Source organism: Leptosomus discolor, chromosome 6, assembly GCF_034619465.1.
Source record: "Leptosomus discolor isolate bLepDis1 chromosome 6, bLepDis1.hap2, whole genome shotgun sequence".
Taxonomy (NCBI): Eukaryota; Metazoa; Chordata; class Aves; order Leptosomiformes; family Leptosomidae; genus Leptosomus; species Leptosomus discolor.
Genome location: NC_141396.1, coordinates 47,230,328 through 47,245,288, shown reverse-complemented (window position 1 = coordinate 47,245,288; position 14,961 = coordinate 47,230,328). Strand labels below are relative to the sequence as shown.

General features: G+C 34.0%; 1 protein-coding gene across 1 annotated transcript in view; it reads left to right on the top strand.

Moving 5' to 3' along the window:
• The window catches only part of DNAJC1 (DnaJ heat shock protein family (Hsp40) member C1), a 114,700-nt gene that overhangs the window by 36,105 nt on the left and 63,634 nt on the right, over nt 1-14,961 (top strand). Inside the window, exons 2-6 of the mRNA XM_086466712.1 lie at nt 3,321-3,422; nt 4,244-4,290; nt 10,098-10,263; nt 11,142-11,239; nt 12,302-12,395. Coding sequence (XP_086322838.1) covers nt 3,321-3,422; nt 4,244-4,290; nt 10,098-10,263; nt 11,142-11,239; nt 12,302-12,395 — 507 coding nt within the window. The remainder of the gene's footprint in view (nt 1-3,320; nt 3,423-4,243; nt 4,291-10,097; nt 10,264-11,141; nt 11,240-12,301; nt 12,396-14,961) is intronic.

Below are 14,961 nucleotides of genomic sequence, written 5' to 3'. Positions count from 1 at the left end.
CTTTTAATATAGGTGCTTGTACTATGCTTTAGTTCTCAAAATATACGTGATGGAGCGTTGCCTTTCTTCCTCTTGAACAGCAGTGACTCATGAAACTGGACTTCAAGGCTGCACGTGGAAGTGTGTGCTGTTGTTGCAGTGAGAGTAGTTCTCAATTTGTAAGATCTGTTAACTAGAAAACGAGTGTGTAAAGAGACATTCAGCTTTGGAAGTATGACAGGTCAATATTGCTTTGAAAAGGTGGTTATCAAGAAATAGGGTGATGCTTCTGATGTTTGTATCCACATGAGGGAGACAGTGTGACAGGCTCGTTTGCCCTAATTGGTGGCAAAACGTGCCAACCTGAAGCACAGCATTGGAGAAATCACTGCATGCACTAGCTGTCTGGTACCAGCTCCTTCTGCCATTAACTGATATGCCTGTACAGATTCTATTTTCCCCTATTAGACGTAACTGAGATGGAGACTTCTGAATTGTAAACAAAGCCATCCAACATGTATTCTCGACTTTTTCTTTAAAACAAACAAAACCTTAATGTCATCATGGCTTTCTCTAATCTTTGGAATTCTGCCCTAATATCTAAAATAATATCTTAGTCTGTAGAAAACACTGTTAACTCAGTGTTTTGTTGCTCAGCCTTTATGGAAATGTTACTGAAGGTGGCCAAGAGAGTCAGTCAGCTATAAATGCAAGTCTATTAGAACATCTGACTTCAGTATGGTAGACGTTTCTTCGTTAGTTTGAAAACATTCATTCCTCATAGCTTATTGGGGGTCATATGCTACTAGGAAGTTTTGTAGTGATGAGAGGCTTTTCTCAAAAACCAACCACTTTTGTTCAGGGCAGCTGCTGGAGGATCTGGAAGCTTGCCTGACGATACCTAACGTTACCCATAGGTAGCATTTACTAGCAAAGTGTTTGGAACTTACAACATTTTCCCGTGTTGTGTTCAACAGTATTGTGAAGAACCAGTTAGAAGGAAGACTTATTGCTGCTTTAGAAGTTTATATGGACCAATTGTAATTAAATCATTTACAGCAACGTCCCATATTTAATTACTTATTGGTATTATTGTCCCCCTTTCAACCTTTTAGGGGCTTAATTAAAATTAGCTGATACATGCATAAAGATCACTTTCATAGTTTAGCTAAAACCATGGCCAGTAATCTATTTCCTGATTTTTATTTGCTGTAGTAGTGTTGAAATATTATATTTTGTTTTGAAGACAAGCCCCCATTGTTTATGAAATGGCTGACTGGGTTGGTAGATGAGGGGAGACAAGACAATCTAAATTTTTTTCTGATAACCAAGATCAACAATCTGGTTTTGTAAATTTATAAATTTTTATTTCAGCTTCTCAAGGTGAAGGAACGTAAATATTTAAGCAACTTTATTCTTTCAGAGTTGACTTGGGATCTCCTGCTTTGCTTAAGCATGAAACAGATAAACTACCTTTTGTCCTGATCTTTTACAGACATAATCATGCTGTTCCCAAGTACAACTGAAGTTTAAGTTGTTTGGATACAACTGAAAACACTGTAACTTTTTTTGTTTGCTTGTAGTTTGAAGTAATTGGAAGAATACTGTGGGACAACTCTTTAACGTGCTTTAATCAAGTTTTTAACTGTTTCTCAGGAGTGTTCCAAAAATAATACCAAGCATATCTAAATGTGTGGTAGAAAAGAATAAGCTGTGGTTTATCCCAAATGCATGGTCTGGAGGTACTAATTTCTTGATGTTGTCATGGACTCAATCCCTAATTTTTAAAAGATTTATTTACTTCGCATTTTTGCATGTATTTCATATAATTCTATTAAGTCTGCATCTCAAGAATTTAATGTTTCTTTGTGCTTAGAATAGATATTTAGTCACTGTATCTTCCTTCCTTTAACCAAGAGTTAAAAATAAGCCTATAAAACAATGGCAATATGAAACAACTCATTGGCAGTATTCAAGCTGGAAGCAAGCTGGTACTTAAGCAGAGGAATTCTGCTTTAGTGTGCACACACCTTAGAAGCAGCTGTTGGAAAATTTAAAAATGAAAAAATGCATATGTGTTTTTTTCAGGAGAAATCTTCCCTGTGAGTGATAGAAGCGCATTTCTTTGACAGACGAGAGACTATGGAAACTTTGGTCTTGCGTTAGGGGATAATGCCACCTTAAAATATGATTTCAAAGCTGAATTTTTTCACATTCTGCATTTTCCCCCACTTTATCCTTTTCCTCTTCCCTTCCTCCAGTCTCTCTTTAATATTCACTCCTGGCCCAAGGTTGTATACAGCATTATTACAGCCTGGTGTTGTAAAACTGAAAATTTTAAAATGAAAATAATGATTTGTAATAAAAAGCCTGACAGACTAATTACAGTATTGCATTAATTATTATCTTATTCCAGCTCTGTTCCTCTCATAGCTAATTCAGATCTGGGTTTTGGTGGTTTTTAATCCCTATTGACACTGTAATTTTGAGAGAATATACAGGGGAACAATATATATAAAATCAAGAAATAAAAATTGTCAGGTAAACAGTTGATTTCTAAAATGTTGCCTTGGACATGTTAATAATAGAATGCAAGTATTTCTGTTTAAATGTGAAGCTTTGTGAATCTTCTGATGAGCGTTGCAGCTATATACTATATAATACAACTCTCAAAACCTAACATTTCTGGGTATCTTTATAGCGTGTGCTAATAGCAGTCATTAATTCAGAAATTTGTGCATTGTGCAGCTAAGTTGGTGCACCGTTGATGCGGTTTTATTTTTTCCTCCCAAAATGTGTGCAATTCTTATCATGATTAAGGTATAGATTGATGTCAGTGCTCCAGTATAGCTTCAAGACTGCAGTTTGAAGCTACTTAAGAAAAATACAGTTCTTCAGACATGGTGAAGCTGGAGTTGAGTGGAAGTCCTATTAGTGGTGAATTACATGTAATATCAATAAGGGAAGAGTTCGTAGCAAGTCCGCAGTTTGAGAAATTGAGCACGGTAATGACCTCTATCTTGAAGATACACAGATACAATAATTTTTGGTGTTCATTTGAACTTTTGAATGATACAGAAGGTGCACAGGTTAGTTTTTAAGCAAGAAAGTGTTTGGAAGTTTCAGCAAATATCATTGTAACGGATGTATGGTAACGAAGGAAGCCAAGGTGAAAGATGAATTGGGCTGAATGACTGTTCAGCCATTTAGGCTGGACTAGTTGCACATTTTGGTTGTTAGACATCTCAGGTTACATTGCCTTAGTTCCTGGTTGTCTGTCTTCACATCTTAAGAGTTCTGGGAATTAGTTTCTGACAGTTTGCTTTGTTTTCCTTTTTCAGGATGCTTCGTCTGCAGACATTCGGAAAGCATATCGAAAGCTTTCGCTGATTTTACACCCAGACAAGAATAAAGATGAAAATGCAGAAACACAGTTTAGGCAAGTAAGTGCAGTGTGTGGCAATAAGAGTTTTAGGGAAAGTAGAATCATAATTTTTTATGATGTTATTTTAGTAAGAACAGTGATACACCTTTGAAATTACTTTTGAACGTTGAACTAAATTTTTCCTGATGTAGCTAGATTAAAAACCAGTACAGTTTTTCAGAATTGTTGAATAACTCAGACTTAGTATTTACCTGTATATTAAAGTAATTTGAACATAATACTTAGACTTACACTCTTAGGAGGAAAATATGTTTTGCCCTTTATGTAAGACTGTTTATAAATAGTCTTTTCAAAAGCAGTAGAGAAAATTTCTGATCAGTTCTCAATGCAAGTCATATGTAGGCATAACTTAATGAAAAGAACTCATTTTGGTTTTTGGATTTTTGCCTTTTGAATCTTTACAGAGTGAAACCACAAAACTGTTGTAATTAGCTTTACCTTTAAAAATATATGTCTGATGACTGAATACAGGCTACTTAATTTCAGTAAGATTTTTAGGTTTAAACAAATGATACCTTTTATTTTTAAGGTGTAACCAAGACAAGACTCGGTTTGCCAGGTGTGAGGAGGGAAAAAAAAAAAGTCTTTTGCAGGAGTTGCCTGTTTGTGTATCTGATGAGACTTTGTATATGAATATGGCACTGTTTCTTTTGCCTGTTGAGTTTGCTTCTTAGTGTTGTAGGGAAAGGTGAAAACTAGCAAAGGTCATTGGTTGGCAAATGTAAAATATGGTACTACTATTCAAACTTTATAAACTCAATTCTAAGGTAAACTTGTGTGTGTGTTTTTTTTTTTTTCCTTTTTCTGTTTTTGTTATAGTTGGTGGCCATCTATGAGATTTTAAAGGATGAAGAACGGAGGCAGAGGTAAGTTAATTTGCACAGCTTCTTAAATAAAGCATTCATGCCAGTAATATATTGAAGTAGTATTTGACTTAACTGTAACTCTTCGGATTATTTTTTGCATAATTTAAGTTTGTAATTTCTGTGTAGCTGTTTAATTAGAGATTATGTGTCGCTTAAAGAGGAAGCTGGTGTGTATTTTTGTGTGATATACTGGTTATTCTCATTTAAAACTAGTATTTGAAAGTGCTTTAAAAGCCAACTGTTACTGGGAGCAATTTTTTTTTGACACTTAACAATTACGCTTAACAACTTTTTGTTGAGTTGTGTCAATTATCGTTGCTTGTTTTAGTAAAGCTGTGGTTGAAAATATAGGCCACAGATTCAACTGTCGGTCCTAGGTCAGTATTTCAAGAAAAGGTTTGTTGCATGATATTTCGGGATTTTTTCCAGTGTATGTCATCTTCAACATTTTTTTCTGTTGTTTAGTTAATTGGGTTTTTTGTTTCAGGTGTACTATCTATAATAATGTAAACTTCGCTATACCTAGCATTCTGGGGTTTTTTTAAAGAAATGATAGTTGTCCTTGCTGCTTCGGGAGCAGGTCCATCAGTACCTGAAGGGTATAGGATTAAGAACTGAAAACCTGGGGCTGATCTGCTTTTTGGAAGACTATTTTGAACTTTTCTCTGTTAAATCACCATTTAAACTAATGATTATCAGGAAAACAGCATCACTGAAAGAGTTTTGCTTTTGGGTTGGAGTTTTATTAAATCATCTTTCAGCTTACGAGTCTGTAAACAGGGCTTCATGAGACATTTCTTGAAGGGTTTTTTGGCTTTGTAGATGTCTCGACAGGAGTCCAGGTTTTATAGTAAAGGTTATCTACTTTTTGCTAATCCTCTCTTGAAGTGTCATGAAAATGTACTTCATAGAAGTACTTTTGGAAATCTGTATTATTTTTATTTCATCTCTCACAAGAGAATTTAGTTGTGAAGTTATACTCAAGGAAAATTTTTTTTAAAAGTTAGTTAATTGGTTTCTAACCACTTGAAAAATGAGCTATCCCAAAAGTTTTCCCACCTTTTTGTTTATAAAGCGGCTTAGATAGACTTTGATATTGCTTCTCTGGAATTTAGTTCCAGCATGGAATTTCCTTGCAGCTGTAATAGCAGCTTTTTGCATGGAACTGTGATGCACCTACTGGCTATGCGTTGTGTGAGGTGATGGACCTAGTGGAAGAGGTTCAAAGTTTACTGTCATGCTCATGGACTGGAGAGAAACTGTGCTGCACCTTTTGTCTCTCAGGGCTTATCAGCTCAGTTTTATCCTGATTCCAGAGACAGTTATTTGGGTCTGCTGTAGCAAGGCTTTCTGCCGGATTTTATTTTTTTTTTTTTTCCCCTTGGCAGCGTGGTAATTCTTATTTCTGAAGTAACTCGAAGACCTGATTAGTTCATTTTCTTACAAATGAGTTGGTGAGGAATTCTGGCAGTTTAGCTGTGAATCCCTTCACAGCTCGACACCTAAATGATTCGGGGCCCAGGGTTATACCACCTCGAGAAGAGTGAGCTGCAGAGCTTCTGCTGCTGTTTGGCGAGGTCAGCCATACCTGCCTCTTACTGTTCATCTCCAAAGTGATGTAATCCAGCATTGGTCCTGGTGTGCGTACAGAGAGTGGAACCGGTAGAGGCAGGAATAAGGTCCTGCACTGTATATGTGAGTGATTAACTAGTTTTTAAACAATAAAACTGGGTCTAATTACACCCTTCCTCTTGTCTTGGTGAGTGTCAGAGCTGTTAATTGTTTGTGTGCGTGTACAGAAACAGCATTCTAAAAAGGCAGATCTCTTGCCTGGCTATATGTAATTATTTTTCTAAGACCTTTGTGTCTTCATATTTATCAGTGAACATTTACTTTATCTGATGGCAGAAACCTTTCTTAAAATATTATAGTTCCTCTGACAACAATTATAATACAGGGCTTTAGAATTAAAATGTGGTTTGCTTTTTTGATGAAATTATACTGTTGCTTGTGGATTATGCTATTATTAGTACTACTACAGAATATAGTCATATTACTGTGTTAGAACTTTTACATGCTTTGACTGATAGATAATCAAAACATTCTAATATTCTAACAGTAAACATACATGCAGCATTGTTTAACGTGGCAGTGTTTAAATTAAACATACATGCAGCAGAACGTAATATTTTATGTTTTGTATACACATTGCAGAGTGTCTGAAATTCAAGAGAAAAGTTTATCTTTAGGGTATGTAGAGATGGGTGTATTTCCTGAAATACGCTTTACTTTAGGGCGTTTATTAGTAAATCAACTTGACTATGATAAATTTTATTAGCCTTTGATTATTTTTAATTTGTGAAAAAGTAGATAGTTTTATGCACTTCTATTAACTGTGATTAGGCAAATATCTTAGATTTTAATTTAATTATTTGTTACCATTTTAAGGAGGTCTTTTACCTACCAGGCCTATCCTCTGTAACAATGTGGGCTTGATTACAGGAAACATTTGCAAAGGAATCAAGATATACTTGTTTAGAGTAAGAAAGGTGTTTATCTTAGCTCTCATTATAATTAAATGTCTGTATTCATAGGTATAAATTGTTCTGGCTGATGCTGCTCTGGATGTCTTTGACAGCTTGAGGGGAAAAGAGGTCCCCAAAATGAAAAACACCAGTGCAGTCTTCCCATAGTTCAGAATAGATCTCATTAATTCAAGGTTATAATATATAAACTACATCAGATCTCTGAAATTATTTGAAATATGAAATGCAGTGACTCTCATAAAGGGAAAAGTAAATTATAATTATATTAAGAGATGATGCTGTAATTAGCTACTACAGTTAATGGATTTTTTTTTCTTACAATGTAATTGAATCTGCAAAGAGCTCTAAAAACTATTTCATGAAACTTTACAGAAGAATGAAATTTTAATAATCTTGCAATTGGTTGCTTGTTAGTATAAGACTAACAAGTCTTGTATAGAATCCTAAGTTTTAAAGTAAAGATTCAACTTAACTTGTAAATGGGGACTTTTTTTTTTGTCTTTTTGTTTCTGTACTGATGCTTTGGAGTTTTTTGGCTTGCTGACTGGTATGTTTCAGAGACAATTGGCAGGCAAACTTGTGTGTCAAAGATTTGCTGCTTTCTGTGTACGTATGTCTGAGTAAAAAATACTGCACATGTCTCTTTCCCTTTCAGGTTGATTTTTTTTTTCTCTTACATGGAGTAACAATTAATATAGGTTGCCAAAAGAAGAATGCTTTGTAATTAAATTTTGAATGTAGGTCTTGATGCACATGGATTAACTAACTATCTTTCATAGTTAATATAGAAACCTATAAAGAAATTCTTTAATGAGAAACTTGCTTTTAATTAAACCACATCCTAAATTTGGAAATTAAGATTTAAAAATTATGGGAAGCTTCTGAGTTTCGGTAGGATCATTTTCCAATTGAAAGCCTAAAAATCATTGATATCTTTATTTTTCAAATACAGAGCTTAATTACTATTGAAAGCAGTGATTTATCTTTTAACAGTATATATTCTAAAAAGTGGGTTATAATAGAAGCTATCTTCCCTTAAAATGGCCAGTCGTGTGAGCCATAATGCTCATTGATAGTAAAATCAATAGAGCATTGATTCTGAGACTTAATCCTTGGAGACTGTTGTTCAGAACAGCGGACACAGCCTAGTAAATACAGAGTGCTGTTTAAAGTATTTAATGCAAGAGACTCTGCTGTCTTAATTTATTTTTTCTTAACAGATAATTTATAAGAGAACATGGTTGCCAAATGTTAGTTTGCAATCTTATTTTATATATTACTATATTGTTACCATTAGCATATATGGACCTTATTTAATCAGTAGCCACAATTTCAGTACATCAGTTAACAAGCTTTACTGTATAAGAAAGGCAAATGCTTAATAAATTTATAGTAGTATTAAAATTCTTTATTGATTCTACATATATTTCTCTGAAGCTTTCAAAGGAAGAGCATCTCTTATGAAATCTTATCAACATAATTTGTTTTAAAAATGATTTTTAAAAAATATTTTCTTGTATTCTAACAATAAAATGTTTAGCAAACGCAGTATTATTTTTTTAAAATGCTGAAACGTTTACTTAATTCTTAACAAAAAGTTAAGGAGAAGTTTTAGATTTGAAATAACATCCTAAGCAATTTTAGAGTTTATGTTAAGGCATCAGTAGTTAATTTGTTCTGATTTACTGGGAAAGGAAAAAAGTTATTACTCTAAATTTTACAATAATGGATATTAATCTTGGTATTCTCATCATTGTCATGGAAGGTAGAATTTTGTAATATGAATTTTACTTCTGGTAGTACTCAAAACACTGCAGAATCCTGAGGTGTTAAATCTTTTGCACAGAAATAACAGTGCCAACTTGAACAAATGTTTTATCAGAAGTCAGCTTTTCTGTATGTGCTGAATTAAAGTATATTTTTTAATTGAAAACAATTACCTCTTCTTCTGCTTAAAAAAAATGAACTTGCTTGTGGAAATTCTTTTTAGTACATCTCCAAGGTATCAATTTAATAACTATCAAAGTAGCTAGTGCAGTTGTTGCATTTAAATTGATTTACATGTCAAGACTGGCAGTTTAGCAGCTGCGCTATTATTCCTGGATCGGTCAATTTACTTGAGAAAAACCTACTACTGAGTTCTACTGACCTGCATGACAATATAGGCCCTATTTCTATTCCTGTAATTAGGCCTGCGACTAACTCAGAATATTTTTAATTAAAATATTTTGGTCAATGTGTTGCACCAAATTAGGCCTTTCAGTGCAGATTTAATTCTGGAAACGGTGTGATTAGAATGTGTAATGAGTTGTGTTCAATTTAAGATTATCAGGTTGTGCATCTTGAATGTACAGGTTTTTGAGTTTACTGTAGAGATTTTGTTTGGAACTTTACTCTGAAAAGTTAACTAATAGAAAAATCTGTTTTGCATGTCTGTGGTTTATTTTTGAATTGTTGATAATCTTCTGTAAATAAGAGACCCCAGATGTGCTAAGGAATTTCAAGACATTTGTGTGATGAAAAAGTGACAAATTGCCATAAAATGGTTTCTGTACAGTCAGTAGTGTTAGTAGAATTAAACAGTTTTAAAATAGATTGATTTTGGAGACAGCTTTTCAAGTAGAAAAGCCAAGCCGTCTAGCTGTGGTGGACTTTGTTTTCTAACATCAAAATCAAGCCTTTAACTTCAGTTCATGTCTGACACAGAATGGATGTTAAGTTTGGCAGCATTTTTACCTAATGGATATGGTGCTACTAAAGGATAACACAAGCAAAGACACCTCTCCCCTCCCCCCAACACTTGTGGTTTTAGTTTGTAAAAGTAGTAGTTTGTGGCTTGGTACTTCTGTCGTGGGGACCTGCCCACTGGTTACCAGGCAGGTAGCACACATCCGCATTTCTTAGAAGTCTGTTATTTCAAGTGAATGAATTGGGCGGGGGGGGCGGGCGGGCGGTGCAGGAGCAATTTAATTATTTACTTTTTTCTTTTTCCCCTTTCAAAAGACTAGGTACACTTCCCCAGCATTTGGTTCTGGATTCTGTTTAATTCCAGATGCAAGTCTAGCAGCTGACAAAACAAGGCATTGCTCAGTTTTTTTTAAAAAAAAAAAAAAATAAAAAAGAGAAAAATTTACTGAATGGTGTTTTGTGTGTATTATTCAAGCAGTCTGTGGATTATCATTTGCTTTGTTTTGTAATTGGATGGTTTGGCTGATTTCATGTTTAGCTGTCCATGAAAGCCTGTTCTATTTGCTACTGTAGGTATGATGATATTCTGATCAATGGACTACCAGATTGGCGACAGCCTGTATTCTACTACAGGCGGGTGAGAAAAATGAGCAATGCTGAGCTGGCATTACTCTTGTTCATTATACTCACAGTGGGTCATTATGCTGTGGTTTGGTCAATCTACCTGGAAAAACAGCTGGTAAGTATTGGTAATAAATCAAACGCTTCAATTATTAGTATTGAATTTCCTGCAGAAGTTTCGTGTTGTAGGTATCTCCACCACTTCTGCTGTTTTGAATTTGTATTTTTCATATTTTAAAATGATTATATTTAGAATAGTGATAATTATAGAATGAGATAGTCAACATATCAGAAAAGGTAATCTAAAAACTACTCAGTTTTTCTAGCATTGGTAATCAATAGCAAGAGTTGGTTCTTTGGTTTTTAACTGGAAGGAAGAGGAATAAAAACTCTTTTATCATCTATTGATGCTGAGTCATGTGCTACTGTAGTCGTGTCTATGATTTTCCTAAACGTTGTTTAAAAACAATCAGGTTTTATTTGTTTAAGAGTCATACTTGCTTTGCCTTTGTTCTTAGCTAAATGCTTTCTTGTTTAGATTTTTGTTAACAGGATAGGCATTGGTAAGCAGTATAAACCACATTTATTTTTGTCATACAAAATATCTATTGCACTTACTAGACTAGGAAAAAACCTAAGCATAACTTGAAAATTATTCATACATTAGCATCTATTTACTTTTTTTTTATTTTCCACTGCATTATTGAAGTTGATGAATGAGAAAAGGAGGCAAGTTGAATGCTTTCTCCTCTTAGAAAACTTTGATTGCTATGGAGATACACATGAGTGACAGAACTGGACTTCATGTGTGTTTAAAGACTGGATACCATGGCAACAGTTATTGTTAAGATAGATCATTTTACTTAATCATGTGGGACCTCTAGATAAATTTGCATAAATGCTACTCTACTGTTTACCCTTCACAGAAAAGTCCCAGTAACGTTTGTGGTTTACATGTTAATGATAACCTGTAACTCTGGTTCTTTCTACATCAAGGATGAACTGCTTAGCAGAAAAAAGAGGGAGAAGAAGAAAAAAACAGGCGGCAGGAGTACAGATGAAGCCAAACTTGCTGCTCTAGACAAAAATGAAAGGTGGGAAGGAACTCTTCTTGTTTTCTGCATATTAAAGCATTTTATCAGCTACTGGTTTAGTTCTGTCATGTTCTCCTTGCATCTTTGAAATATTTTATGAGAAAAATAACTGTATTTGTGGTAACAGCCATTGCTGATATCAAGTCTGCCAGTGTAGATGTGCTTTAAGGTTTTGATTTGTAAATAAATGTGTGGTGTTTATCCAGCAGATCAACAATAATTGAAAGATTAAGGCTGAATTAGTGGTATCTGGCTTATAAAGGGTATTATTTCTACAAGTTGATTTTAGAAGATTTTACAAGTTTTTCTACCTTTGAAAATTTTTGCTTTGATTACAATTAACAGATTTCAATTTACTTAAGCTTTATTTTATAACCATACCAAGCAAGGAGTTTTTATAGGGTTTTAATGCTTGTCTGATTTAATGCTTTTTATCTGATTAACTTAAAACCAAGCATGTTGGTAAAGGCTTCTAACGCCATTGTTGAGAAGCACATCAGGAAATAGTGACTTTCAGGACACTCCAAAAGATACCACCATTTCTTCTATTGATTCATAGAAAGAAATAAAGGGTTTAAATAGTTCACACAGCAGGGGCATGAACTGGATCAATGCAGGATGGAGATCAGAGACCATTCTGCCTGTCCTCTTTCCTGATGACATCAGTGAGTAATGCTCCAGTGAACTGCAAATGACATTAATTTTAATGTATTGTTTTGTTTATGCCACAGTCTTCATATCTGCTTGTCAGCACTTGTGAACACTTGGTTGAGCCTTGAGGTTTTTTCAGTTTTGGGCTTTTTTAGACTGAACTGATTATGTGGCTTACAAATTTATTTTCTTGAAGAAAAGCCCTTTTTAAGAGATTAAAATACAGCGATGATTAGAAGTTAGCTGTTACATATTCTTGAATTAAATATTCAAAATGTGTCTTTAGTATCATGTAGTTACACATTTTTGTAGGAGTTGACAAGTGCTAATCATTTTAAATGATAATGGGAAAGTTCTGACTTTGAGATTACGTGGCAGTAATGAAAAACTTATGATTTTATTTGACTGCAGAGTACTAGACAAACCGCAGTGGCATGACTTACTTCCATGCAAGCTGGGAATATGGTTCTGTCTCACTGTGAAAGCTTTACCTCAGCTGTTCCAGGTAATAGTAGTAGTTTTAAGTTATATTACTTTATTTTTCTTGATGGTGTTGTTATGCGTAATTGAATGTGTAGCACTGATTCTTACAATTTGGGCTCAGGCTCATACTGTATATAGATTTATAAAAATTACTCTTTGGAGGCAAATTTAATATTTTAATTTTATCAAAATATGAATATATTTCAAATGGATATTAAGATTAACTTGCTAGGGAATTCAGCAGCAGTTCTTAAGTGAAACTACAAGAATAAATGATGGGCGAGGGGTGATCTGTATACATCTAATTAGGAATAGCAGTGTCTTTTTAAACAGTCTGTTAACAAAGGTACTTTTATCTCAAATAGGCAAATGCTATGTTTTCATAGTGAAAACTTGTGTCATTTAAATTTTGGGGAACAGTGAAATTACTTTTTTCGTTGATTTTTTTTTTTTTGAGTCACTGGATAATTATATAAACTGATACCTGAAATTGCTAAGGTGAAGTAACAAAGGTATAGTTGTAATTTATGTGGTAGACTTGCCCACAGTTGTGGCTTTTTAACCTAATACTATAAAATGTGAAATTTAGCTGATATTCAGCTGGTGTAAGTATTGTCCGATCAGTTATCAGAATAACTTTTTTTAATATCACTTGCTCTTTCTTTTCATTTCACTTGAATACATCCATTTGTATTTAATACCCTTGTCACTGCTAATGAATATGGATCAGGGATTGCAAGGTAGATTTTACTTTAGTTTACAGAAATATTATTAATTCTGAAGTATAGATAGTATAAATGGCATCAGTGTTCAATTTCTGTCTGTGTTCAAGATGGAAAAAGCATATAAACCAGAATTCCTAATTGTTTAGCGAAAGGCTTGTAAAAGTTACAAATGCAATAAAGTCTGGTCTTCCAACACCCATTTTCATAGCCTTTGACTTTTCCTACAAAGAGATGCAAAAGTTAATATCTCTTCCTCTCAAAAGTTTCGTAAGAACTGTGTGGCTATTTTAGTACAGAAACTTTTATTTTTTGCAATTTTTAAAACAAAAATGCTGATGCTTAATTAAATCAACTGTTGTGTCCAAATTAAGATTTGATGTTCTTACCTCCTTGAAGTGAGTCAAATGGAAAAGAATTAAGTTCAGCAATTGCTGTTGCTGCATTTAGGAAACTTTCTTCATAATTATAGTACTTCCCCTTTTGCCTTAATTGCAAAATATTTAAAATATTACAGAATATAGTAAGATTCATTAAATTAGGACTTCTTATAATTTAAGCTGTAATTTTCTCATGTTTATCACTTTAAGATAGTGTGTTAAGAAGTCAGTGTAACAGGTTTCAGATGGTTCAAAAAGCAGCTCTTATGTCTGCCAGAATAGGCAGAAAAGAAGAATACAACAGAAGTGATGTTTTGCACTTTGTAGACACCTAGCCAGTAACCTCTTGCTGTGGATTTTAAATCTATTGAATTAATGATAGTGGAGAAAAAAGGTACCTAATAACTCATGGAAAATTGGAGACCAGCAAGCAGGGATTTGTTGGCAGAGAAAGCATGATGTAGAGGAATTCGGAGTGGGAAGGCTTTGGAGCAAGGAGAAAACGAAGAGCTGGGTAGAGTATATTGCCCCATATGTAAATTACACTACTGCATAACTCCAGGGTTTGTTTTGTTGTTGGTTAAGATGACCTGCCAGTTATGGAAGTTAAAATGCAATAAAATATAAGTAGTTAAGTAACCTTCAATATTAAGAATATTCAGGACTTCAGGTAACTGAAATAAATTACTGTAGCTTATTAGTTAATACTTACAGAAGTATTACCTCTTCTGAAGAGCATAAGAGCAGCAATGACCTCATGTTGGAGATGTTTTCTGAAATCACAGTGCAAAAGATACCTTGAATGTTGTAGCTAGCCAGAAAGAGACACCTCTGGGCTCTTTTTAAGTTGTAGTTAAGGTTTTAGCAAGTTCTACCTTAATTGCAATTACCCGCATACAGCAAAAAAAGTAGCTGTACTTAAACGATTATACCCTGGTACAGAGATCCTGTTTTGAATGTAAGTGCTTTTCTTTTCAATAATACACTAATATAGGCTTGAAATTTCAGAGTATTTCAGGCTTTTAGTATAAGTAGAATCACTAGGGCAGCTTATCTAGAAGATAAGATTCCTACAGATATTGAGTGGTGTTAGATGTGCTAGTTACACATGCGAATGATTTAACAAAGTGTTACAGTGGTTGACATAAGGATGGCTGCTACAGATTTTAGTTTACTAAGTTAATATAAATGATTTCTTCAGTCACTTAAGACCCAACAAATTATTTTCAAAGTTGCCTATCATTCATATGCAGCTGATGCAGTTGTAGATTAACTTCTAAAAATGCATCCATATTTAAGTGAACCCTGTTTGAGACAGAAAAGGGTAAGCGTTAGCAATACTTTTAATTAAATGTTGTTTCTGTCACTGAGTTTTTCGAAGCCCTGTCAGTGAAATAGCTGAACTGCTTCCTCAAATTAGGGAAAACCACCTGCCTGTGTACACAAGTTCTCTTCAAAGAAAATTTTATTACAAAAAGTAACAAGA